The 27,304-nt window shown below is 38.1% G+C and overlaps 1 protein-coding gene across 6 annotated transcripts; it reads left to right on the top strand.

The window, feature by feature from the left end:
- The first annotated feature begins 3,302 nt into the window (after positions 1-3,302).
- BMPR1A (bone morphogenetic protein receptor type 1A) lies at positions 3,303-27,304 on the top strand. 6 transcript variants are annotated; one of them, XM_009955788.2, is made up of 11 exons: positions 3,303-3,369; positions 16,743-16,905; positions 18,704-18,806; positions 20,317-20,416; positions 21,641-21,740; positions 22,647-22,791; positions 23,522-23,714; positions 24,096-24,393; positions 25,120-25,295; positions 26,064-26,194; positions 27,179-27,304. In XM_009955788.2, exons 1-11 carry the CDS (start codon positions 3,303-3,305, stop codon positions 27,302-27,304), a joined length of 1,602 nt encoding a protein of 533 aa, XP_009954090.1. The 6 variants fall into 6 exon arrangements, with proteins under 6 accessions (XP_009954090.1, XP_086323111.1, XP_086323112.1 ...); XM_086466985.1 differs by lacking the exon at positions 3,303-3,369 and adding an exon at positions 22,068-22,105 and having other exon boundaries at positions 16,748-16,905; positions 20,317-20,410; positions 21,641-21,737; positions 22,616-22,791; XM_086466986.1 differs by lacking the exon at positions 3,303-3,369 and adding an exon at positions 22,330-22,334 and having other exon boundaries at positions 16,748-16,905; positions 20,317-20,410; positions 22,604-22,791.

The raw sequence follows: 27,304 nt of genomic DNA, 5'->3' as shown, positions 1-27,304 counted from the left end.
TTAAAACATTTGAAGTAGTCATTTAGTTGTGCCATTCTACACTGTTAGTAGTAGGCTGGTTTTGGAGAAATTCCAGCTGTTGCTCACTTTAGATAGTGTGCATTAGCTGGGCTGCCAGTCTTCCTCTTTAGTGGGAGTCCAGAAGTGGCTCAGAAAAGGTGTCACTGTGGCCTCTTCAATTTTGTCAAATTATTTTTTTTGTTGTTGTGCTTTGTTTTGTTTATAATGAAAGATACTCTCTTACAAAGGTCATAACTACATCATTTTGGGGTGTGGTGGTTGTTAGAAGCACCAGAACAAGTAGGTTTTTTAAAACTTTTTTTTTTTTTTTAAGCTGTTAAACTGCATAGCTATATTGGAGTGCCAGGTGATTTTAAGAATTAAATGTGTTCAGTTTTCGTTTCTGTGAAAGAGCGATGTAGGCTATTAATGCTATTAGGGACTTAATTGTCTTTGTTTAGCTCAGAAACTTACATGAGAAAAAGGAAGAACCGTTCAGAAGATGGGTAAAAAGATGCCTGGAATCTCTTCTGATAGCTGTGGCCGGAAAGCTCTGCTGAATTTTACTGGGTGACTGAAAAATTGCCTCAACCCATCCACATCATGTTTTTGCCACAGCTTTGTTGCTTCTGTAGTGTGGGTGGTAGAAAAGGACATGTGTCCACCCTGCAGTTCATGTAGTTAGTATTGGGACATTTTATTGTAAATCGCTAGTTTTTTCACCAGTGCTTTAAGCTCACTTGCCCAGTGGTGAAATGTTGCCAGTAGTGCTGTGGGCACAGCGAGCTCATCGGGGCTTGTCTGCCCAAGCCCTGCAGCCAGCTGTGGGGCTTGCGTGGCTAAGGGCAACCTTGGCACTGACAGTAGCAGCAACAGAAAGATAACTCGAGTAATAATGTTAAGGTGTCATACGTGTGTTTCAGAGGAAGAAAATTGCAGCCCTGCTGGGTTTTACTTTCCATTTGTGAGGTATTCTTTTAAATGCTGATAAGCATTTCCAAATTAGAATATTTTTTTAAATGAGGAATTTTAACAGAACTTGTTGGTATGGTTTTATTACATGTTTTAATGTAAATTTTTATTCATATTTACATTTTAATATGTATCTGTGAAAAGTGAAATATTTAATGAAAGGAAGATTCAGGTACAAAATACTGGTTCTAAGTGGAGAGTGTTATATTCTTGAATAGGCTTGGACAACATTTTTGAAAACTGCCTTAAATTGTCTCACTGAATAAGATCACCATGAAATTGGAAGTGAGTTGCATTAATTTTTTTTTTTTTCCCATTTCTTCTTGATGTTTTAATAATGTACTACTCTGTAGTACAGTGTTGTTTTACTACATACAAGCTGTTGGCAGTTTTCATCTTCCACGTGTTTTATTAAGGACTGAAGTTCATTGCAGTTGAAACATGGAATAAAGCAATAATACTTACAGACTTATGTTGCTGGCCTGATGTTTTTATAGCTAGAAGGACGTTCCCTGTCAGCTGTCAGAATTGGTCCCTTTTCTTGTGCTTAGGAAGCACTAAAGGGAGTGAGTATTTTTGTTACCATACTGCTTTTACCTCTGCCTCGCCGGGAAGTTGGCATTTTGAAGTTACTAGTGCTTTGGACATCCGCAAAGTGTCTTGTCCCGAGTCCATCCCGCTGTCACCTGGCTGTAATCACGGCAAATGCCGGGCCCGCTGCGGTGTTTGGGGAGTGGCGCCCAGGCCAGTGCTCGCCCCTAGCTTCCTCCAGTGTGGAGGCGCTTTGTCGCTTCATTAGAGAGAAGTCAGAGAAGTGTGAAAAGTAGGCCAGGGGTCGGGGCGGCCTGCCCCGGCCCCGCTGAAATTAAAAGTGACGGACACCTCCCGGCTCGGCCGCTAATTTGCCTCCATGTTAAATGCCTCTGAAGCACTAATTAAAATGAAAAGTTCTTGGGTCTCACCGACAGACAGATTGAGTTATTGATGGTGGAAGCGGCCACCAGCAGTAATTGCAGCCCATCCCTGAGCGAACACCAGTTTTGGCATTCATGAGCAGCGCCAGGCTGACAGGGGTCGGAGGGTCAAGCCCAGCAAGCAAGAAAGGCAAAATCAGCCCTCTGTTCGTCTTTGTGTGACATCGCTTTTGTTGCGATTAACTATTTAGGTGTTCGAGCTCCTTTTTAGTCCTTTGAGGCCCAATTATGCTTCCCTTGTGAATTGCTGTAGAAAGTTCCTTAAGCAGAACGTGACCACAACTACTGCAGTCTGAAAAAGTAGCTTCTTACTCATTTGTCTGTCTTAGCTAAGTGTTCATCCACTGAATGAGTAGAGTTATATTTTATTTTTGGAGCAAGTGGCGTGTGCATATAGTAGCATAATTTTTCAGGAGGGATTACTTTGTACAAAACTCTGGAATCCAGAAGGATATCAGGATTTTGAATTGGAGTTAACAGAGATTTAATAATAAATCTTCATTGGTGGTGTGAACTGAGCTAACTTTCTTTTTGCCAGAAAACACTATGTGATGTAGTAGTCTACAGGAAGAGGGACTGGAATATAGTTGATGTAGTGAGAAATTAATTTCTTCATTCAAATGCTAAATGAGATTGTGTTTGGGTTTTTTTTTTTTAAAGACCTAGTACTATTCTAGAAGACAAAAGTAACATTGTAAGTAAATTAGTAACTAAAGTAACTATTTTAATGCAAATTTAGCTTTCATCCCACAGAGAGGCTGGGTTTTTATTGCAATAAAGCTTCTCTGCAAGCATTTTTCAACTGGTGGCTTAACATGGTATTGCTTTTTTTCCTACAGTATTATGGGAAGTCACCATCGAGTCTCATTTTGAAGAAAAAGAATAAGTATAAATTTTAATTTCTGTAAAGAAAATAGTTTTCAAACAGATTTACTTTTCTGTGTTAATCTGTTGAATACTGGCTATGATAGCTGTTTGTGAGTCTGAAACATATGGCTTTGACGAGTGAGTTAACACATCTAATATTTTTGATAGGAATGTAAAAATATTCCTGTGGGTTGTTACCAAAAATGTGTATTTCAGAACACTGATATTTGTTTGGATACTAAACATGCCTAACGTTTATTTTTTGCAGTCACGTGGTATGATCAGTGTGATGAAAAATCTTGATGGTTTTTTCTTGTTTCAGAAATGCAGGGAGTTTTGTAACACTTTGTTTTACTGTGTTTTTCAGGAAACCAAGTTGGAAAAGTTACCAAAGCATCTTTGCAGTCAGGCACCAAATCTTGTATTAGGCTTAACATTTGTCAAGCAGAAGGGCCAGTCATCTTGCACAGGAAGGATTAAAAGTGAACAATGACTCGATTGAGAGTTTATGAGCAATTGCTTGGAGCCTATGTGCTGATCATTCTCCATGTTCAAGGTAAATATGTACTAGTTGAGATAAGGTTGTATTTTTTACTGTAACTGAGTCGTGTGTATTCCAGTGGTTGGGGTAGGGGTTTTTTTCATTTGGGGTCTGGGTTGGGTTTTTTGTTCTTTTGCAGACAAATGGCTTCTCTGCCTGACATGCTATGTAGACATTTCCCTAAAAAGGACATTACAGTGGTCATATATTGTTGTAGTATAGATTATAGATATTTTAGCAAATGCTTAAATAGAGACAGTACCAGAAATGCATAGTACGCTGTAGAGCAAGTTATATGAGTAGCAGAATTGAAGGTTTGACTTTCTGAATTTCAGTTTCCTGTATGTGTGCATCTTTGATCCCTTTTAAACTTGACTCACTGAAGAAATTGCAGTGTGCAGTTCCTCTTGCCTTCTGATGCTTCCAGTGGCCAAGAGATAGTGTGGCTTATCTAATCTAAATAGATTTGTTATGCCTACTTGATGGGCTAAGGTGAGGCTATGGGATGTTCACAATAGCCTGGTTTTCCTTTAGTGAGGATAATAATTTGTACACCTGTTGTCTTTCCAGCCACAAGTTATCAAAAACTTCTGGAAATCCAGTCCATTAGGTCTTTAACTCCTCTTCAAATTGGGCTCAATTAAGAACAGTATTGGAAACAGATCTATGTGACTATCTCATGGTCTATCAGGAGTTGAAGCTTAAGCATAAAGATTGTAACTACTTTGTGGGAAAATCCATTTTATTCATATTTCCTTACTCCTTATTAGTGACTGTACCTGGCAGATCTGATTCTGTGATTGTTCAGAAAAGTGTCAGAATAGCAGAATGGTATCTGGGCTATTAGTGGTCTTGCATTCCTACGTTTGGGACATGAACAGTAGTGATCTGCATGTCCTTCAAGCATGTACATCCCTAGTTGGTCTCTGTGTAAGATTTCTTGTTCTCCCAGCTGTATACCTCTCAGGTGTTTGAGTTGAGTACACAGAGCTTTCGGTATGTTTCAAGGGATATAGACAAGACTAATTTGGTACTGCCATTTTAGTACTTGAATACAAAAGGATTTATATCCTCTTTCCATACTTAAATCAATTACTGCTTAGTGCTTGATTTTATTTTGAGATATTATTTGAGCTATTTACTTTTAAGAATAAGAATTCTGTGAACTCATTAAAACAGGGAGTGGTTAAGAGCAGACTTGCATCAGATGTGTAATGGGCCTGCACCTTCCAAGCCACTTGATCCTGCCTCTTCCCACATGCTGCTATTTATCCTTCTGTAATCAAGTGCCAAGGTGTATTTGGGAACTGTTACAGCTTCTAACCTGGGTGGGGGGAAGCATTTAAGCAGAGCACAAGACTGTATCCTTAAACATAACCCAAACGTTTATTAAGCAGTAAATATAAATGACACTGAAGATACTTACCTGGAATTGACCAGGGATGAGCTGTCAACTACACTAATACCCAAATTAAATGAATAGTGCGAGGAAGAATAGTGCAACGAAGATCATTTTTAAGCTCTTTCAAGGACCATAACACACACACATTCACAGCTAAGCTTTTATGGAACAGAAGTGCTTGCTCTGGATCTGTGCAGAATTGCACTTTGTTAAAGATATTTAAAACTGCCATTCTTCCTTTTGAGTTTCCTGTGGAGTTCAGTCTAGGAGGCTACCATGAGCACACTGAAGGCTTCTGTGTCGTTGAGTACAGCCTGCAGAACTGTAAACGCTTTTCTTCCAAAACTGGTTAAGTGTTCCTGTATAATTGCCAAGTTATTTGAGTGCTTTCATCTTTTTAGCCTGCAGGGGCTCAGAATAGTGTCTCCTAACTTCTAGGTATGTGCTTTAAGCGCTGATGTTTGGCTTGATTCACTCTGTGTCTGTGTGTGTGTGTATGCATGCACACACATACTTCAGGAGTGGGGAAGAGCATGGGTCTTAGTTTGAAGCATTGCCATTGCAGCAAAGATTTCAAGGTTGGAAGCATCAAAGCAAACAAAAATCAAGGATTCTTCAATCTTTGTTGCATTAGTTAAGTTGGGAGAGGGAAATTCTCAAGACCAGTCCCTCTTCCTGTTGTGGAAATACGATTTTTAACTGGCAAGAAATAACTCAATCTATTTAGACAAAAATAGCCTAGTTTGGGTATAGTTGAAGTCTATAGTACAGGTTTACAAATATTTACAGGTAGCTGTAAGGCAGTTAGGCTGGTAACAGGCACAAATCACAGTAAAGGAAATTTTGGTGAGAAATTAGCAAAGAAACTTTCAGTGTGAATGTGGTTAGAACAGGCTGCCTGGAGAGGTTGTGCAATATCCATCCTTAGAGATGGCCAAGACTTTACCTGAATGACTGAACACGGTGGGCCAACTTAGAAGTTGGTCCTGCATTGACCTGGTGGTGGTACCAGGTCACTTCTAGAGGTCTTTTCCACTCTAAAATACTTTGACATAGTATTTTGCAGTGCAGCTTGTTCTACTAGTATTCAAGCAGTTTTGCTGCTTCTTGCAGAAGATAGCAGCCTCTTCCTTGAAGAGGCTGGGAGTGATATGCTTTGTTCTTTTTACTGAAGTCGTGGTTACCCCTTTGCATTAGTCAATACTCAGCATTTTACTCAAAGGCAATAGCAACTGAAGAAATTTTTTTTTTTCTCTGTAGATACAAATTGAAATAATAATACAAACATACAGGTCTTGTAGTGACTTAAAATTAAATTACATTAACTCCTTCCATGATCGTATCTATTAATAATGCTTCAGTAAATAACTTCTAATAAATAATGTAGCTAAATTAAGTTTAAAGACTGTATAAATTTTTTTTAAGCTTCTAAAGAAGAATTTGCCTTGTCTTAGGAATAGTTTCTGACTTTCAAATCAATACTGAGTGCGATCTAAAAGCTATGGGAAAGTTGAACTTGCTGAAACGTTGTTGGTTCTTTGATGCAAGTTGCCTAAGGGCTCGTCTTCAAACATGAAATATGCTTGGTTTGTAAGGGTGGTGAGTAGAAAAACAGTCAAGTCTTTCAGCTTGTCTCTAGATTCATGGAGGAGTTGTGCTTGAGGGAGAGGAAAAAATAAAATTGATAGCCATCAAGTATTTGAGATTTTTATAGGAAAGAGAAAATCTAAAGTGAAAAGTCAAAAAAGTAGAAATTGAAAGTGGAAAAATAGTTTCAACAAAGAAAATATATGCAGCATCTTACAAAAATACATCATAAAGGAACCAATAGAGGTGGAGAAGACAGAATATGAGGAATTGAAGAGCATTTGTGTGGTTTACAGAAAGAGGGAGGGAAAAGCAGAGAAAGTGGAAACAGCCAGCGTATGGGCTTTCAGTGACTGGCACCTAGCTTAATGGTTTGGTCCCTCATTTGTTTTGGAGGCTTCTTCAAAATGGTATTTCAGGACTTAACCAAGACCTGAGAGAATAATAGCAGCAAGTGTGTCTGTATATGTGCATGTATATACACACACACCAGATTCCTTAACATGTAACTTTAAAAAAACTAGTGGCTGCATATGTTGATTAATGTGAAAATATTCTTATAAAAAAGAGCAGAAAACAGGAGCTGTTCCATGACATTATTGGTGAACAGCTGTTGTTTCTCAGGTTAGTGCTATGGAGTAGAGGGATGCTTGATTACCTTTTGGATCGTATCTTTTTTTTTTTTTAGCTTATGCAACTTTTTCACGTATGTTGAGAAATGATTGAAAACAAGCCTGAGTAGCAGGTGACTAGATTTAATAGCAAGCTTTTCAAGAACGTTTTTGTATTTCCTTTCTCGCTGTGGAAGGCCTTTGCAATACCTTTAGACCTGTGACGTGCTTTGTGTCTTCATCCACCTACTTTTGCTCATCTTAAGGCAAGAGGTTATCGGCTTCAGTTGCAGTCGAAGACTGGTAGATATGTGGTTGTCTTCCCACTAGTGCAGGTTTTTAGGTCAGAGAGACAGTTTTACTTCCAAGTAGAGTTCTTTCTTTGTTTTTTAATGCATTGATGAGCATAATTAATCAATATATGTAATGGAGTAGTTAAAGAACTTAATGTATACGAAACATATTCTCCTAAATTTTGTACTTTGTTACTGTCAGTTTGCTATATACTGTGATGGTAAATATGTGGTTCATCACACCTTTATGTGTTCCTCAGAGACACCACAAAAGACCAGTATTTTAATCCTTGTAAATTAGTTGACTAAAAAGGTATTAATAGAATTCAATAGATATGACAAAGATTTATTAAAAGTTAAATTTTTAAATAATTAATGTTAATATTAGATATTAACATGATCTTACTAAAGTTGGCATTTTCCATTAGTGAACTGTAAAAGATCTATTGAGATCTGTTTTCACTGTCATACTTAACTTTTATTCAAAGATTTGATATAGAAAAGGATATTACTTTTTTTTTTCTTTTATGCACTTTATAAATTTCAGGTGAAATAGTTACTGAATTTAAACATATAAACTATTCTGAAATAAAGAAAATATTCTTAAATCTGCAGAAGGAACTTTCAGTTGTCAAGAGCTGATTCATTGCTTGAGGATGGTGTAGTTCTGTTTACCAGTAATTTCCCCAACTAATGACTGCATCTGTCTTTAAAATATGAGCAGCAAACATGTATTGTTAAATATTTGTCTGATTAAAGTTATTTTAATGGATTATTAAAAGGTTATATATTTCTTTATTATAATTCCGCATTTAGTTTTAAGTAATGCCATTCTTTAAAACTCCGCTTAATTTAAATTAGAATGCAATGTACTTTTTTTGAAGTAAAATACACGTAAAGTTTTCTTATCTCTGGCTTTTGTATTGAATACATAAGAACAGAGAGTAGTCTTCAGAAGTGGCCTTTTCAGGGAAGAGAAGTGGGAGCAGAGGCTGGGGATTGCTGGTTGGGAATGTAGGGGGGCGGGGGCACTTGTTGAGCACTGGTGTAGCTCCTGGGAGAGCTGGAGGGTGGTACAGAGAGATTTTAAACAAGTAGTCTGGGAACATGCTGTGATTTTTAGGAACCGGTTCTGCTAGATGGAGCTACCTCTAACGTGGTTGGTCTTTGGAGATCACAGCCTTGATATATAAAAAAACACTATAGGGAGAATTATTGTTATGCCAGACACAGAGCTCATAGAAGCATTTAAGATGTTTTCTTTGCACTCATAAACATGTATTTCTGATTTTTTTAAATTATTTTTTGTTTTAAGAAAAAGTACTAGTGTTTTACTCAGGCTGTATCAGTTGTACTGAGGTTTAATTCACATAGCAGTACATGTTAAATCATTATGAAAGCTTGTGATGTGTATAAAGGTGAAATGTCCTCGTTGGAGTGGATGATTTTGCGGTATCTGCATCCTAGAGCAAGAAAAAGTAATTTAAAAGTACCACATAAAAATTTCAGGTTATGTCTTTTTCATAAGGAAGGCATATTTAACATAAAGAACTTTGGTACAACTTTCATCTTTTATGAGAAGAGCCCAGTGTGGGCAAGCCCTGAGGGTTAGTGAGCCCAGCAAACAGCCTCAGCACCAGCAGGAAGGCAGGTAAAGGTGGTCTTCTGACAGAGATTGTTTTTATTTAGGTATTGAATTCTGGGGGGTTTACAAGCTTTGATCAGAATAGCTGCAGAGACATGCTGATACTACTGTAGTTCTCCATCCCTGGAACTGTTCAAGGCCAGGTTGGATGGAGCCTTGAGCAACCTGGTCTAGTGGGAGGTGCCCCTGCCCATGGCAGTGGGGTTGGAACTGGATGGTCTTTAAGGTCTCTTCCAGTCCAAACCATTCTATGATTCTACTAGGATAAATCCCTTTTAAGGATAATATGCGGTGGAATAAAAATGTTTTTATGTGGAACATCTATACTATGAATTCAGAAAGCTATTGAACCAACTTGAATGCTCTAGCCTACTTTTTGTAGCATTGCACTTCTATCTGTGGAGGTAGAGGAGATACAGTTAAATATGAAATTATAGGCGTAATTTGGCTTTTGATTTGTCTTGTTTCACTTACTGCTCTCTGTCTCTGCATTTCTTAATAGAGCTGGTTTTTTATGGGTTACACAAATCCTTTCTTAGATCAGAAGATTTAATGAAGTTATATATGTGTACTGGAATTGAGTTGCAACCAAGTTAGCTCAATCTTTAGTGGTTAGTAACACTTCACTGTCACACACAGTACCTTCTAAAGATTATCCATATTAATAGTAATATTCGAGGCCATGCTTTCAAGTAGACTTACACTTCTAACCTAGTTGGATTTTGAGTACAGTGTGCTGCTTTAAAATACATTTTGTAGTCTAACTTATTTTCTACGACTGGAAGAAGTAGTTCTTTGAATAACTTATATTTTCGATCAAGGGCTGGATATGATATATTGGCAAGCATTGTTCTTTTTTATTAAAAAACGTTTCATTTTAAACAGAAAGCCATTTAAATGTCTTCTTATCTGTAGGAGTTGTTCACACTTCTAGAAATTTAAAATTAATGCAGTATGTATAAGACAATGTTGTGATGGGGCAGAGCAGATGACAAACTGGGAACTGTAAGTCCCATCAGCTTGTTTCTCTTTATTGTCTTACAGTGTGGTTATGTGTGAAGAGGAGAATGTTCCAGCTCACCATCACTCTCATATTTTGTTGAAATGTGGTAAAAATGCACATTATAGAGCAGTTTGTATCTTGAAAGGTATATGATTCTATCTTTCTCAAGGCTGGACAAACAAGCTGAAACTGGTCCAGGATCTTGAACAAGTCCTCCAGTGTGTGACAGTTCATTTGCTAATGTATATTACTTTGCCCCACCAGCCCTGTGCAGTTTACAGGTAGAGACTAGGAAATCATGGAGAAAGTAGCTTTGCTGTGCTTGAAATCTCAGGGTACTGTATTTCAGTGCCAGTTTTTTTCTTTTGAAGCTGTATGTACTAATGCGTAGCGCTTACAGCTTTGAAGGTTATGTAAGACTTGTGTATGTGTGTTTCTTAGCTGCACTGCAGAGCTGACAACTGCATGTGTCATGGAAAAGAAGGCATTAATTACATCATCAAGTAGTGTAGTGTCACCCTAAAACGTGATCCTCCCTTTTTCTGTCCTGCTCCCAGAAGGAAGGTAAAGCAGTGTGGATGTTTGAGAGGTGGAGCTCTGAGGGTGGGGGATAATGAGAGCACTGGTGCAAGAAGGTCAGGTGGTTCCTGAAGCAAGATGTTGTTTAGGCATATCGTGCATTCACTGTTGTTTGTTTATTCTGTATTTGTTAACCAGGAAAAACAGCAATGTGGCATCCTGTGACCCTATTTAGATCTTGATCTTCCTTCTTAACATCTCAAGTGAATGGAAGCCAAGTCATTTTCCACATTCAACTCTCTTCCCCATATCTAGCATCTTTAAGATAGACACTAATCTTTCTTGATATGCTGCAGAGGAATTGTAGTAAAGGGTACAGATAGGGATAATATCTAGATGGCGGCTATTAAAAACTTTATTCTGAAGTGATCCCAAACAGTCTCAGTATTTTGCTTTTTCTTCCTTCTCTGGATGCTCAGTTAAACTCCTGTTTAATGAGAGCTTTTCTTTACAGTCTTAGAAAGTAAAAATGCAAGAGTGACATGATTTCCCCCCCCGCATTCTTACTTCAATTCAGATATTACCTGTAAGATGAAAACAGCCTACCATGGAGTATTGTTTCTCTTTCACGTTACAAAGATGATGAAATTGTAGTCTGTTTTTGCTTTGAATAAAAAATCTTTGCATATGTAAACTGTAGAAAAGACAAAGATGCTGGTTCTTTGAAAATACAGTTATCTACTTTGGATTTTATTTGGTATGTGTTCTTCATAATTCTTGTTATACAATCCATCATAATAAATTAAGAGGAAAAATGTATACCTGTAGTCATGCTTCAGTGTTACTTTACAAAGAATAATATTGCTTTAAAAGATCCCAGACCTGCATTAAAAAAAAAATTGTTCTTTCTCTTCTGAGTTAGGAGAAGCCATTAATAGAATCATAGAATCATTTAGGTTGGAAAAAGCCTTTAAGATCATTGAGTCCAACTGTTAACCTAGACTGCCAAGTCCACCACTAAACCATGTCCCTAAGCGCCTCATCTACATGTCATTTAAATACCTCCAGGGATGATGACTCCACCACTCCCCTGGGCAGCCCGTTCCAATGCTTGACAACCCTTTCAGTGAAGAAATTTTTCCTAATGTACAATCTAAGCCTCCCCTGGCACATCTTGAAGCCATTTCGTCTTGTCCTATCACTTGATAGTTGGGAGAAGAGTCCAGCACACACTTCACTATAACCTTCTTTCAGGTAGTCGTAGAGAGCAATAAGGTCTCCCCTCAGCCTCCTCTTCTCCAGACTAAACAACCCCAGTTCCCTCAGCTGCTACTCTTAAGACTTGTTCTCCAGACCCTTTACTAGCTTGGTTGCCCTTCCAACACTCCTGCCCAACTTGGTGTCATCTGCAAACTTAATGAGGGTGCACTCAATCCCTTAATCCAGATCATCAATAAAGATATTAAACAGAACTGGCCCAAATACTGAGCCCTGGGGAACACCAGTTGTGACCAGCTGCCAGCTGGATTGAGCTCCATTTACGACCACTCTTTGGGCTTGGCCATCCAGTCAGTTTTTAACACAGAGTGTGTAAGAGTATGCCCATCCAAGCCATGAGCAGCCAGTTGCTCCAGGAGAATGCTGTGGGAAACAGTGTCAAAGGCTTTACTAAAGTCCAGGTAGATCCACAGCCTTTTCTTTGTCCAAGTGTATCACCTTGTCATAGAAGGAGATCAGGTTAGTCAAGCAGGACCTGCCTTTCATAAACGCATGCTGACTGGGCCTGACCATCTGGTTGTCCTGTGAGCACTGTGTGATGATCTGCTCCATAACCTTCCCCAGCACTGAGGTCAGACTGACAGACCTGGAGTTTCCCAGATCTTCCTTCTGGCCCTTCTTGTAGATGGACGTCACATTTGCTAACCTCCAGTCAACTGGGCCCTCGCCTGTTAACCAGGACTGCTGGTAAATGATGGAAGGCAGCCTGGCAAGTACTTCCACCAGCTCCCTCAGTACCCTTGGGCGGATCCCATCTAGGATGTGTATGTCTAGGTGGTATAGCAGGCCGCTAACCATTTCCTCTTAGATTGAGGGCTTTGTACTGCTCCTCCCAGTCTTCCAGCTCAGGGGGCTGGGTACCTGTAGAACAACTGGTCTTTAATAAATATTAAAGGCTGAGGTAAAGAAGTCATTAAGTACCTCAGCCTTTTCCTCATCTTTTGTCACTATTGTTTCCCCCAGCATCCAGTAGAGGATGGAGATTCTCTTTACCCCTCCTTTTGTTGCTAATGTATTTATAGAAATACTTTTTCTTGTCTTTTATGGTAGTAGCCAGCTTAAGTTCTAGCTGAACTTTGGCCCTTCTATTTTTCTCCCTGCATAACCTCATGACATCCATATAGACATCCTCCTGAGCTTCCTGCCCCTTCATTCAAAGGCCACAGATTCTCCTCTTTTTCCTGAGTTCCAACCAAAGCTCTCTGTTCAGCCAGGCCAACTGTCTTTCTCGCCAGCTTGTCTTTTAGCACTTGGGGACAGCCTGCTCCTGAGCCTTCAAAGATTTCCTTCTTGAAGAATGTCCAGCCTTCCTGGACTCCTGCCCTTGAGGACTGCCTCCCAAGGAACTCTGTCGACTAGGCTCCTAAACGGGCCAAAGCCTGCCCTCTGGAAGTCTAGTGTGGCAGTTCTGCTGACCCCTCTCCTTATTTCTCTGAGAATCAAAAACTTTATCATCTCATGTTCACTGTGCCCAAGACAGCCTCCTACCATCACATCACCCCCAAGTCCTTCTCTGATTGCAAACAACAGGTCCAGTGGGGCACCTTCCCTAGTTGGCTCCATCACCAGCTGTGCTAGGAAGTTCTCTTCTACACACTCGAGGAACCTCATAGACTGTTTCCTCTCTGCTGTGTTGTATGTCCAGCAGACATCTGGTAAGTTGAAGTGCCCCATGAGAACAAGAGCTAGCGATTGTGAGGCTTCTCCCAGCTGCTTATAGAGTATTTCGTCTGCCTCCTCATCCTGGTTGGGTGGTCTGTAACAGACTCCCACCATGATATCTGCCTTGTTATTCTTACCCATAGACACGCAACCCTATCATCACCATCTTTAAGCTCTAAACATTCAAAACAGTCGCTAACGTAGAGGGCTACCACACCACCTCTCCTTCCTTGCCTGTCTCTTCTGAAGAGTTTGTAGCCATCCGTTGCAGCACTCCAGTTGTGCGGCTCATCCCACCATGTTTCCATGATGGCAACTGTGTCATAGTTTTCCTGCTGCACAATGGCTTCCAGCCCTTCCTGTTTGTTGCCTGTGCTGCATGCATTGGTGTAGATGGGCTTCAGTCAAGCTATTGATCCTGCCACCTTTTTGGGGGGAGAAGCCCCAATTCCTACGTGACCTTTCTTGGGTGCTTCCATGGTATCAAGCACATCAATAACTGTTGTGTCTTTGCTGCCGCAAGGGTTTCCGTTTCCTACCTCCACAGAGTCAGTGGTCTGAAGGGCCCTGCGTGCACACTGTCCCTCAAACATTGATGGGCCTCCCTCAGGCTTATCTCTAGCAAGCCTGATATCATCGCCTTCCCCCTTCAGGTCTAGTTTAAAGCTCTTTCAGTGAGCCCTGCTAGCTCTTGTGCAAAGATCGTTTCCCCCTTTGCAACAGGACTTCCCTGTCTATCGCTAGCAGGCCTGGTGTTGTGTAGACCAAGCCGTGATCAAAAACCCTAAAATTCTGCCTGTGACACCAGGCTTGGAGCCAGGTATTTATCTGCTGGCTCTTTGTGTTTCTTCCATCATCATCCCCTGCAACAGATGGGACAGGAGAACAGTACTTGTGCTTCTGATCCCTTAACCATGTGTCCCAGGGCCCTGAAGTCTCTCTTGATTGCCCACAGACTTCTTATTGCAGCATCATCACTGCCTACCTGAAAAACCACCAGTGGATAGTAATCTGAGGGCCGTGCCAGGATTTCCCAGGTTGCCTCCTCTTCACATCTTTAACCCTGGCACCAGGGAGGCAGCAGACCTCCCTAAGGAGTGGGTCCGGTCTGCATGTTGGACCTTATGTTCCTTTCAGAAGGGAGTCTCCCATGACAATGGGAGCTGCCAGATCCCTCGGCCTTGCCCCAGGTCTCCCCGGCTCTGGGGCAGCCCTGCCCCGCCTCAGCAGATCCACTGCTGGAGAGCTAACAAACCCAAACAATGCTGCATTCAGTGCTCAAGGTAGGAGGATGGATGAGTGACTGCTAGGCACAGATCATAAAAGTATTCAGACTTCTAACATGTGGAATGTCCCTGAAGATAAAGGGGATAACATTAACTAGGAAATAAACCTTAGTAGTTCAACGAAATTAGAAGGAAAGGCAATGTTTGTACATATGCAGTGGCTTTTCCTTTACATATTAGGTAGAATTACCTGTTCTTTGAGCAGGTAAGGATCTCTTAAATGTGAATACAGAATTTGTGTAACATCTGTAACACAGGGTTAAATTGAGCTTTCAGTTTATGCCGGGAAGAAATCTGTAGAACAGATGAAAGAGCTGCTATCTCAATATGTGCAAAATTCCTTTTGGTTAAATTGGAAATACCTATTGCATAGATAATTGTGTTATTCCAGCACTGGACCTTCTTTCTTGTTAACAAGTCTGTACATACTGGGAATATTTAACTCGGGCATTACTAAAGTATTGTTTGAAAACTGCATTTCATATAAAACATGGCTAAGTGATTTGAGGGTTTAGGCCAATGGTGCTGTACTTTCATAGGATATACTCTTAGCTGTGTCTGAAAAAGGCACAGTTTCATTACTTTCAGGGAAATTGCTGAATCGGGACCATGCACTAAGTGTGCTGTATTAATCGGATAAGGAAATCTGTGAGTCTGCTTTTTTCGGAACAGTAAGATCAAATTTCACAAATACTTAATCACATATTTGGTTGACTAGTATAGTGAATGTTACAATAGAGTGATGCAGAGGGTTGTATCTGCACAGGGTTTTATTCAAGTTTTTCTGGACATCTTTCAAGCAAGGTACAATGTGAGAGTATTGTTCTCATTACTCTACAGCTAGTATTCGGTGGGTTTGTCAGGAAGCCACAAGAATATGTTAAAAGAGTCCATGAGTTTCCTGGTCAAAAAAAATTATTTTTTTTTAAATTCTTAGATAAATTGAAAATTTTATTGTGACTAAAACCTTTTAAGAGGTACTGAGGTACCTCCACTTTTTTAGTCATAACTGAATTTGTAAAAGCTTCTATTGGTCCTAACTGGCTGTTCTCTTGTCTTCCATGCTAAGCCTCCCACAGTGACTGGCTGTAAATTCTGTCAGTGCAGGTGACAGTCTGTTCACAACTCTTCTAGCTTTATTCACTTCACACCTTCAGGACTTAAAGCCAAGAATACTGTGAGATGATGGACAGAAAGAGATTGTCTGCTGGTAAAATTAATGCACAATAAAGCTAGAGAAGATGGATGAAGGTGTTCTTATCTCACGTAGTGGTCACAAAGCATATTCCGAATGAGGCAGATAATGTTCCTGAATTTTTTTCTGGATGTTCTTCACTGAGAAGAAAATAGATGGAATTTTTCTTCTGCATGCCTGCGTTCACAAAACCACTTCAATAATACAAACTAGAATAAATGATGCTCAACTCTCCTACTATTGAGAAATTGAGGGCTACTTGGAACATAATTTAGCCCTGTTTTTATTCTGTGAAAGCTTGTTTGTGTGGATGTTCATGTCATTTACTGAAATTTAATTTGCAAACAAGATTTACTTTAGCTCTGTTTTGAAGTACTAATGCATACAGAGATCAAAAAACCCAAGAGATTTTGGAGTTATTACTGCTCTTCTATGAGACTGTGAATCCATAAAAAATTACTTCAGTTCAGAAAATTAGAAAATTGCATATTAAGTATGTTCAGTCACGCATAAAATTATTCTGTTGTGATTATCAAGAGGTCCACACTTTGGTTTTCTAAACACATGAATGACAAAGGCTTTTTTCAGAAAATTCTTACCAGTTACATCACTACTTTTCTGCCCCACCTCAAAAAGGGAAAATATCCTCTTTCCGTTTATATTGATTATTGTTGGAAAATCTGCTGTTACAATACAAGCTTTTTGAGCTAGGTATTTCTAGAATAAAATTAACTCAAATATCTGCCATAATCTTGGGAGAGGAGGTTCTTATGTCTTGTATAGTTCAATTATTTGTTAATATAATCATTCTATTGTCATGTTTTGCCTGTAAAGCTCTTGAACTTTACAGTTATCAGAGAGATGTAAAAATACTTTTTCTGTGTTTTTTTTTTTTTTTCATGTCCAGGTCAAAATCCAGACAGCATGCTTCATGGCACAGGAATGAAGACAAATCCTGACCAAAAGAAACAAGCAAATGGAGTAACACTGGCTCCAGAGGACACCTTACCTTTTCTTAAGTGCTACTGCTCAGGACATTGTCCAGATGATGCTATTAATAACACATGCATGTAAGTATTGCATACAGGGTAGAAGAGGCTTTTTGAAGAGGCTCGTTTTTGCTCATGAGAGAGCAAACTATCTCTAGAATGCTGACTGAGATTCTATCAGGTGATTTGACAATAATTGGTTAGAAACTGACTAGTTCTGTGGAGTCACAGAAAACCCACGGTCATCTGTATGCCTAGTGTTTACATAAGTAACCTGTAGCATTTTGTAACTGGGTGAGTATTGAATGACCCAAATCTAAACTTTCTGTTATGACCACCTGCTTGCTCAGTCTGATACTTCATCATCTAGTAGTCAAAAGGTGATGTCAGCAACATATCAATTTACTGAGAATTCTTCTTGTTAAATGTTCACTAGTTGTAGAGTATGAGCGGAAGGCAGGGGAAGAGAAGAAAAGCCTCTGAACAGATGGGGAACATGAGGGTAGTTTTAACTTTGATAGGCATAAGAATCCAGACTCATGGCACTGATTATGTGCTTGCTTAAGATGGGTTTTTCATGTCATGAAATGTCCTTAGTTTTCCTTTTTTTTTTCCTCTTCATTTTCAATTCCATGTTTAAGGTCCTCCTGTTTTCATCCTTAAGCATTAATATAAAGATAGATAATAGAAAACATATTACTTGCTACTGCAATTTGAGTCTTTAACACGTATTATTAAGCCTTTCTAAAGCTGTCACTTGGCAGATAAAGCCGTTTCTGTGGAACACAAGGAGGTGGAATAAACACTACTATCTTTTTAAATGTAAACACAGATAGTATTTTTACAAACATAGAAAATTGTCAGTTATGATCCAGTGTTTTGTCTTTCAATTCCTTTGATATTTTTTGCTTTTTATCTCCCTCTAGTGTATGCAGTCAGTATAGGCCTTATTAATTTTGGCCTCTGAACTAATGACTGTATAGATCATTATTCTGATGGTAAAACTGTTAGGGAGTTAATAACACTTATGCGATGTTCATATGCAAGGTATTTTATGGCATTATGCTTCCCAAATCTGTATTTCTTTACAATCATTTAAATAAAAAATTTTTGGCAAACAAAAATATTTGTGGGTTTATTTTCCTTCATATCTGCATTGAGGGAATTAATTAATTTTGATTTACTTAAAATCTTGATTTTACATATATTGAAAGCAATTGGTTTGGGATTCTTCACAAATACTGTTGACATTTTCGTGTAGTAGAGAAATTGAAGTATTTGTATAAAGAGATAAAAGGGGAATTAAAGTACCATTTTTTTGAAAGATTGATTAATTTGTTACTGTCAACTTCAGAAAGTGAGTTTGGGGGTTTGTTTGATTGTTTTGCCCTAAAGTCTGAATATTTGAGAGAGCTTATGTGGGAAAAGTGTAGCTGAGCTTTTCACCTTGAAATAGCAGTCTTTCACATACTGGGGCTTCTCTTCAAGAGTTCATCATTGCAGTTTCAGGAACAGACACAAGTGAATTTTATTTTTTTTTAACTTATAAAATTGTAGTCCGTAAGCGTTTTTAGTTAGATGTCCTCTGCTTTTCCACCCCCTCAGTTGTTTCTAAAAAACTCTGTGTGTGGTTGGATATGAGCAGTCTTGAAGGGGGGTGAGGAGCTAGAAGACAATATTCAGGAGGAAACATTGCTACAGTGTTCTATTTGAAAATACTGTGGGGGTCTTTTGTTCTCAAACTTTATGGTAATCAGTGTGTTAGAGAAGAATTTTTCTAGATATTGCCAGGCTAGTATTCTTAATGGGTTCGTGGTCAGCTAATGGTGCATATTAAATGACAAACATGCTGGTAAAGCACAAGTGATGTTTATTCCAGAACTAATGGGCATTGCTTTGCTATCATTGAGGAAGATGAACATGGAGAACCCACGCTTGCTTCTGGGTGCATGAAGTATGAAGGTTCAGACTTCCAGTGCAAGGTAAAAAAATGAGGTATCATTAAAATTTAAGATCTCCCTGGAGATTATGTAGGAAAACTGCATGAGCAGTTTAAATCTCTGTAGTTTACAACTGCAGTCGTAGAATTTTGCATGTTGCCATTTACCATTGAGGAGGGTGGGACTGAACAGTTAGGTTGAGTAGTGGCAGAAAAGACACTTAGTGGTGTTTGAGGAAAGGTTGGACTAGAATCCTAGCTTGTTGGAGTTCTCCACAAGTATCGGTAAGCCACTGGCAAAATGAACAGAGAACATCAAGCTTTACTTCTGTCAGCTGTTTCCTCAGTTGAAGAGACAACTTTATAGTCAACCTAATTGAGTAGTTTGTTTTAAGGCAGAATTTCTTGATTGTTTTAATTTGGAATTTCTTGTTTTCTTTGGTGCCTTTGACAGAAGAGCATACTCATAAGGAGTTGGCTTCGGATTACATAAGAGCTCCCTTCAAGTTTCATGAACATGTACACATAGTTTATCAAATGTGTATGGTTTCCTGTCCAACATATAGCTTTTCTTTTTTCCTTTCTAGAAGAGTTATGTATTGTTAATTGCATTAATATAACTTGCTTTTAATTTAAAGGGGTATAATTAAGCAGACTGTTGCCTTTAAAACTATCTGTTAGAAAAGTTGCAACTGGAAACACAGTTAATAGAGCAAGGATTTGTTTAGAAGACTGGGATATAGTGCTAGCTGGGCAAATGAATATTCCTTTGCTTTGGAAGACTGGATTTTGCTTTTTCTTTTGTCACATTGCTTACATTAAACAAAGCTTTTGGAAGTAATCACGAGCTGGGTTGCTTCCTGCCCTGCCACCCCTGCCACCTCCAATGCTATTACTGTTTTGGATACTCAGATCTCTAGAACTTCATTTTCTGTATAATACAGTTGTCAGTAGCACTGCTTTTTGGAAATGTTGACTGCAATTAGAGCTGTGAATGTTCAGGGTTACTGCAAATCAGACCTGAGGTGCCAGGATGACGTTCTGAAATTGCTTTTGTATTTATATTAGTGTCTTACTTTCAGGTTAATTTTCATGCTCCTGCATCTTTTAGATAGAGTTATGAGGACGTTTTTGAAGCAAACAGTGCTGCTATGACGAGTGCAAGAGAAAAACTTCTAAAGGGATTGGGGTTTTTTTGTCTTAAGAGCAGTATTTGTTTAACATACAACTAACTGCTTTTGACCAAACTTAAAAATTTTGCAGTGTATGAAATAACAACTTAAGTAGAAACCATCTATTTCTGTGCCCCTAATAAAAAAGGTTCTGTGACAAATAAAAAAATGTGAACATAGAACATAGGCACCCAAAGAGATTAGATGATGCTTGTCTGACACTGTGCAGTTGTCTCATACATTAAATTGTGAGGTTGAACTGGTTTTCTAAATAAATAGCTTAAACTTTTGTCTGTGCTGTATTGTATCCGTAGCGTCAGCTGTCCCCGTCCTAGCCAGTCACTTCAAAATATGAATGTTTATTCAATTCTCCTTCAACAGGACTCACCTAAAGCACAATTACGTCGAACAATTGAGTGCTGTCGAACAGATTTCTGCAATCAGGATCTACAACCAACATTACCACCGCTTGATAGTGCAGGTAAACAGCTCCTAGGTGTTCATACTGCTACTAATAAATGCTGTGTGGACTTTGTTCTTCCTGATCAGCAGATAAAAATAAGGAGAAAATGTAATTACGGTATTGCACAGATCTGTTTTTTCCTTATTAAGTAATTTTGATATGAAGCTCTGTACTAAACTTCATACTCTGTTTCCAGTTTTCCTTTTCTGCCACTTCCAAGTTAATCTTTTCCTCAATCAGTCACTCCTGGTATTTTTATTCTCTTAGTTTGCTCATAACTTGATCTGCATGTGATCTTTTGATCTGTTTTTATGCCTTTTCCACAGCCTATTCTCTTTTTCTTTTTAAAATTATTTTCCTAATCTCTGCTGTGCTTTTGACATGATGAATGTATTTTTTAAAAAAGTGTTCTGACATTGTTAACTGTTATCTACTGTAAATTCATTCCCTTTCTGTTGTTCCCAGTGAAAATAGTTTATATTTTCATGTGCTTACTCATTCATTGCTAGACAAGTTGCACTGGTTTAACTGTTTCTTAATACCTTCTCAGAATCTTACTGCTCTAAATCTTTCATTTCTATTTCTAAGAACAAACTAACAAGAGTCAACCAAAACCAACAACTCCAAAATCTCAAGTTACATGCTTTTGGTTTTGTTTTGTTTTGTTTCGTTGTCATCCAAATTAAATTATCTCTGCTTTTCTGGTGTAAATACTTAATATTAGATATTAAGCCACTAAACTATATTTAGTTTATAAATACTTTAACTGAAGTTATAGTAATTACTTATTATTAAGATACTAAACCACTATAAATTTTGTGTAATTTCATATGGACTCATATGCATCAGCTGTCTTGCTCCTTTCTGACATTTTGCAAGTGGCTCCACACACTGTCACAGAATCACAGACTGGTTGAGGGTTGGACAGGACCTCTGGAGATCATCTGGTCTGAGCCCCTGCTCAAGCAGGACCACCTAGAGCTGGTTACACAGGATCGTGTCCAGACAGCTCTTGAATATCTCCAGTGAGGGAGACTCCACAACCTCCTTGGGCAACCTGTGTCAGTGCTTGATCACCCTCACAGTAAAGAAGTATTTCCTGATGTTCAGACAAAACCTCCTGTGTTTCAGTTTGCCCACATTCATATACACAGTATACGAAAAATATCTCTAAATAAACTGTTTACATTAGGTGTTTAATTAATAGACTTTGGAAACTTTCCTGTTGTTCTTTTTAAATAGATGGACTTTTTGCTGGCAGCATTCGTTGGATGGCAGTGTTGATTTCTATGGCAGTCTGCATAATTGTCATGATCATCTTATTTAGCTGCTTTTGTTACAAGTAAGGAAAGCATTTCTTTATTGGCAATGTTTTTGATTTCCAAAATGAGCATAAACAGAACAGTTATTTTGTAAATGTACTCAGTTAATCATATGTATTTCTCACAAAAATAGATGGAAGTGAAGCCGTTGTAATTTAATTTTACTTTTCTGTGGATAGCAGTTTGTGTTGCTCGGTACAACGAAATGTTCACAGCATAGAATTTAAATTCTCTGGCTACACAGTGTGTACAGCTTTCTAAGCTACATATAACTGATGCTATAGCATCCAGTAGACAAGAGTATCAATGCTTTTAATGTTTTTGGATCTTCAATTACTTTTGATAGTTAAATTCCATCTACTTCTGAGATTTACCTTTGTGAAGTGCTTTTGGAAACCTGAAGTGGCAAGACTGTTTTCTAACTTTTCCTTTATCTGCTTTTTCAAAACTAAGTAATTGACCAGCTGAGCTATGACAATTCATGCAGGTGCAGTTTAAGAGACTATGCCTACTTCTGTCAGCTGCTCCAGCCCTGTACTGGAGGTGATCATTGTTCTAGCAGTTTCAGCACGAATGTGCATGTGTTGGCCTCATCTGCCATGGCTCAAGGTTCAGTCTGTTAGTTTAAAACAGAATGAGCGTTGTTATGCTAGTAACACTGGCTGCGAGCCGAGTATTAGAAATGCTGGTTTTCTGCCTGACTCTTAATAGACTGACATGCCTCTGTGCATTACAACAACTTCTTAATATTAAAAAAAAAAAAATGTAAGTTACATTTCTGGAAAAAATGGTACAGTAAAATCTGATTATTATTTTTTCTTTTAAGAAAATTTGTACATTTAAATAGCTTTTTTCCTATCTCAATTTACTACATATTTTGAAGAGTGTTTTGGAGCTCAGCTTAATTTCTCCTGTTACTTTTGCAGGCATTACTGTAAGTCGATGGCAAAGAGGCACTGTTATAATCGTGACCTGGAACAAGATGAAGCATTTATTCCAGCTGGGGAGTCATTAAAAGACCTTATTGACCAGTCACAGAGTTCTGGGAGTGGATCAGGACTACCGCTGTTGGTAAACCATAAACTTACCATGTTTCTTCACTGAACTCTCCGTCAAATACAAAGTTATACCTAAAGCATAGAACAAAGTAGTTTATCCATACAGTATGTTATATTATGTCCAAATACTCTGAAAGATACAGTACAAACTAAACATGTATGAAAGCCCATCGTCACATAATTAACTAAAATGAAGTGCAAAATTAGATTACATGTTAGGAAATCTGTTGGCATCAGCAAAATTTAAAGAAAAATTAGACCCTACAGACATTAAGATAAAAATGCAATGAATGGATAATACAAGTATTGAAGTGAGTGAACTCAAAGATATTTTTTTTTCTCAGTGTCCTCTGTCCAGTAAGATATTTGCTTTTTATTGGCTGATAGTTGTTGATAATTTTTGATTCACCATCCTATGTAATACTTGCATAAAAATTAGCCAGTGAGACAGATGGCTGCAATTATTTATAAAACAGAAACAAATAAAATGCAAGGGAATGCATCTGAATTAAATAAGACATTGAACTGATTTAATCTTTTTGGGTTTCTTATACAGGCAGCAATAATGAGTTTGAAATAGGAATAGTGGAAAATAATATAGAAGAAATTTTACAATGGGATCAAAATTCAAAGCAATCCAAGCTTGAGAAGCAGCTTGTCTGGGTACTTTTGGTGAATTACTGGCTTTCCCTCGTCCACCTTCTCTATTTTTTTTTTTTTTTTTTTTTTTTTTCCTTCTCTAGGTTCAGCGCACTATTGCCAAACAAATTCAGATGGTGAGGCAAGTTGGAAAAGGACGGTATGGTGAAGTGTGGATGGGCAAATGGAGGGGTGAAAAAGTCGCAGTGAAAGTGTTTTTCACCACAGAAGAAGCCAGTTGGTTCCGAGAAACAGAGATTTACCAAACTGTTTTAATGCGTCATGAAAATATCCTTGGTAAGGAAGTGTTGTTTGGCTACTGGAGGGCTTGTGCAGGGGTGAAGGATGACTTCTTAGCAGGTGGCTTGAGGGGTATATAGTGGCTTCTGTGGAATAACCAGATGGGTGTTCCTTAATATATGCTAATAAAATGTTACTGAAAGGGTAGTATCTTGCTGCTCTTGGTTGGAAACATGTCTGCAATCTCTTTGCTGGAAGACTGGAGTGGTAACTTCATGTATAGTTGAAATCTGAGCGTTTACATTATTAGTTTTTATAAGGGCAACAGGTATCTTTTGATATAGTCCAAGACAATATGGCTTTAGGAATTCTTACTAAATCTGTGGCATAAAAAATTTATGTATAAATAAATTGTAACTTTGTTGATATATTTTGTAGGTTTCATAGCTGCAGACATTAAAGGCACTGGCTCCTGGACACAGCTTTACTTGATTACAGATTATCATGAAAATGGATCCTTGTATGATTTTCTGAAATGCACTACACTAGACAACAGGGCTCTCCTCAAACTGGCATATTCTGCTGCATGTGGTCTGTGCCATCTACACACAGAAATTTATGGGACACAAGGCAAGCCTGCTATTGCACACAGGGACCTGAAAAGTAAAAACATCTTGATAAAGAAAAATGGAACCTGCTGCATTGCTGACTTGGGTCTTGCAGTCAAGTTTAACAGGTAGATGAACAAATCCTCTGTAATGAGAAAACTTGTATATCTTTTTTTCTTTTTAATGTACCAGGTATCCAGTTTAAAAGGAAGGTGGAATCATTTGGTTGCACACTTTTGGGTTTTTTCAGTTTTGAGAGTAAAATGTTGTTCTTCCTTTGAATGCTGGTAAGCATTGAGATGAAAATAGGTTGTCAAGAGAACAATTAAAAGACTTTTCTTGTGGGAAATAAAAGTAATTTTGTAGAGGAAAGGAAGAGGAGATGAATTCATTCATTATTCAAAACTGGCCTTTCACAGTAATTGCTATCATGTAGTTTCATTATAAATTATCTCACAGAAAATTTGAACAGTGTAAAGGGAGTTGAAACTTAATTGGAGAAATAATACTGTAAAAGTATTATTAAATACTTTTTTTTAAGTCAATGGAGCCAGAGAATTGTCTTTTGCTATAATAGAGCCTGAAGGAAAGCATAAGCCTTTGCAAATAATTTTCTGAGTTATCAAATATACTCATCTTTATAGTGGTTTTTAATTCCATTTTTTTCATAGGTGTTTTCAGTGTCTTGTAAAATAAGCAGTAAACTGGCAACTCCCATACTCATCATTTTTCTAGATCACCTCTTTCAGGGAGGTAAATGGGAGCTTTGCAGTGTAGTGATTGCATCGTAAAGGATTTCATACAGTGTCTTGTAATAGTCCATAATTCACTAACTTCCTGATATTTTCATATAGTGACACCAACGAAGTTGATGTGCCCTTGAATACTAGAGTGGGAACAAAACGTTACATGGCTCCAGAGGTCCTAGATGAGAGCCTGAATAAAAATCATTTCCAGCCGTACATCATGGCTGACATCTACAGTTTTGGGCTGATCATTTGGGAAATGGCTCGGCGCTGTGTCACAGGAGGTACACTTTTAAATTTTCTGCATGAAATCTACCAGGCCTTTGTCTCACTTTAACAATACTTCTCCAGGAAACAATATAACAAGCCTGCTATATCAACAGGCTTGTGTTCTTTAAAAGCATTAGTAACAGTCTGTCCAGAGTACAGATTGAAAATCACTGAACTAAACTTTTTTGATTGTTACAATTAAGCATCTCAGGCTTTTTTTTCCTTGCTTAGAAAGCAGAGTGCCTGGTCTGGGAGAAGTAGGGGGATGCAGATGTATTTTACCCCTGTGCTGTTAATAAAACTTTTAAAATGTAATTGATGAGATACTATTGTTTTGTTGTACTTTGCTGCGTTTCTGGTGTCATTCAGTTTTCTCCTTCCATGTATTTTTGTAACTTATGCTTCCTTTTCTTTCACTCTTCTTTTGTGACTTTATAGATCTTTACGTGTATTCTCTTCTTCCATCTTACGCATTCTCCCTGTTTCTTTGTAGCACGTAGTGGGCTAGTAGATGTCAAATTCTGCATTGGGTATCAAAGTGAAAGGGACTGCAAAGAATTATTGTAGCTATTAAACTTAATATTCACAATATTGCAGCTTTTCTGGTGAATGTCTGATTGTTACAGTGAAATTTTGAGATTTTTATCACACTATAACAATGTTGTGGGTTTGCATTGGCACAAAATTGAGTTAATTTTTGCTCCTGGCTAGGTAGATCTGAGAGTAGATATATAGATTTTTTTTTTTTTCAATGGTTTTTGATCTTTCACAATTATCTTCAGGTATTGTTGAAGAGTATCAGTTGCCATATTATGACATGGTGCCAAATGATCCATCCTATGAGGACATGAGAGAAGTGGTGTGTGTCAAACGCCTACGCCCAGTAGTATCGAATAGATGGAATAGTGATGAAGTGAGTATGCTGAAAGGAAAAATCAATCCAGTTTGCTCATTAATATGGAAGGATGTTTTAGTTTAATAAATATTAAAATATTGTAAAATAGGGACTACATTCAGACATTCTGATATTTTGACAACTCACAGCAGCAATGGGAGAAAGATATGTTTGAAATCAACTCCAAAATACTGTATTTTCTATGTATCTTTTCAATGATCAGAGGGGAAGATACCCTGAAGTAGCATCCAAGTGTATGAATACTGCTCTAACTGTGGAATTTTTTTCAGAGTTTTGAGTTTTTAATTGGTTTTATTAGTCTTAATGTATATAGCACGTTGGTTTATGGCATAAGGTATTGTAGACTTCCTCTTTTTTTATTTTTTACCGGTACATTCCAGGGCGAGCCATGATGTAATGAAAATATTAAATTTAAATGTGTTTTTAAAGGGCCACAGCTTGAACACAGTAAATAAGACATAACCTACTTTGCACAGCAAGCTAGATACGCCATATACTTTCTTCCCCAAATTCTTGATTTCTTTTAGGAATTCCCAGTTTTTTCACATTTTTTTTTGACTGACTGCTGAAAGAACTTTTGTCACATCTTCATTTTTAGTGAATATGTTCTCTACAGCTTTTCTGCCATATATACAGAGATTTTTCTGCTCTATATAAGGAGACTTTTCTGCTTATTGCTACTATTTTTGTCCTGCTGTTCTTGAGCTGTAATGGTAAGTTCTGGTAATGCATCTTTGTGAAACTAAAGAAACACTTCAGTTAGTTCAGCTGCTGTAATACAAGGCAGTGAAAAGGAGGAAAAAGGATTTGGACGTGGTGGTTGTTTTTTGTGTTTTCTTTTTTAGTTGATTTTGCAGAAAATGTAGAAGTTGCACTTTTAGACTTAAGAGTTCTATGATTTGGACTTCACAGCAAACCAAAATTATACACCTCAGATCTGTCAGTTGTTACAATACTGTTCCTTTGTTTTTTATTTTGCAGTGTTTAAGAGCAATATTGAAATTAATGTCTGAATGCTGGGCTCATAATCCTGCCTCAAGGCTTACTGCCTTGAGGATCAAGAAGACACTTGCCAAGATGGTGGAATCACAAGATGTAAAGATTTGA

The sequence above is a fragment of the Leptosomus discolor genome, chromosome 6 (genome assembly GCF_034619465.1).
Source record: "Leptosomus discolor isolate bLepDis1 chromosome 6, bLepDis1.hap2, whole genome shotgun sequence".
NCBI lineage: Eukaryota > Metazoa > Chordata > Aves > Leptosomiformes > Leptosomidae > Leptosomus > Leptosomus discolor.
The sequence above is the reverse complement of the archived record's forward strand: the minus strand, read 5'-3'. Positions and strand labels throughout refer to the sequence as shown.

What these genes read in the sequence shown, in the direction of transcription:
- BMPR1A (XM_009955788.2), top strand. Translation starts at nt 3,303, where the DNA reads ATGACTCGATTGAGAGTTTATGAGCAATTGCTTGGAGCCTATGTGCTG. An exon ending in GTTCAGACTTCCAGTGCAAG is followed by an intron (nt 18,807 to 20,316) that starts GTAAAAAAATGA and finishes CTCCTTCAACAG; the next exon opens with GACTCACCTAAAGCACAATT. An exon ending in ATAGATGGAATAGTGATGAA is followed by an intron (nt 26,195 to 27,178) that starts GTGAGTATGCTG and finishes TTTATTTTGCAG; the next exon opens with TGTTTAAGAGCAATATTGAA.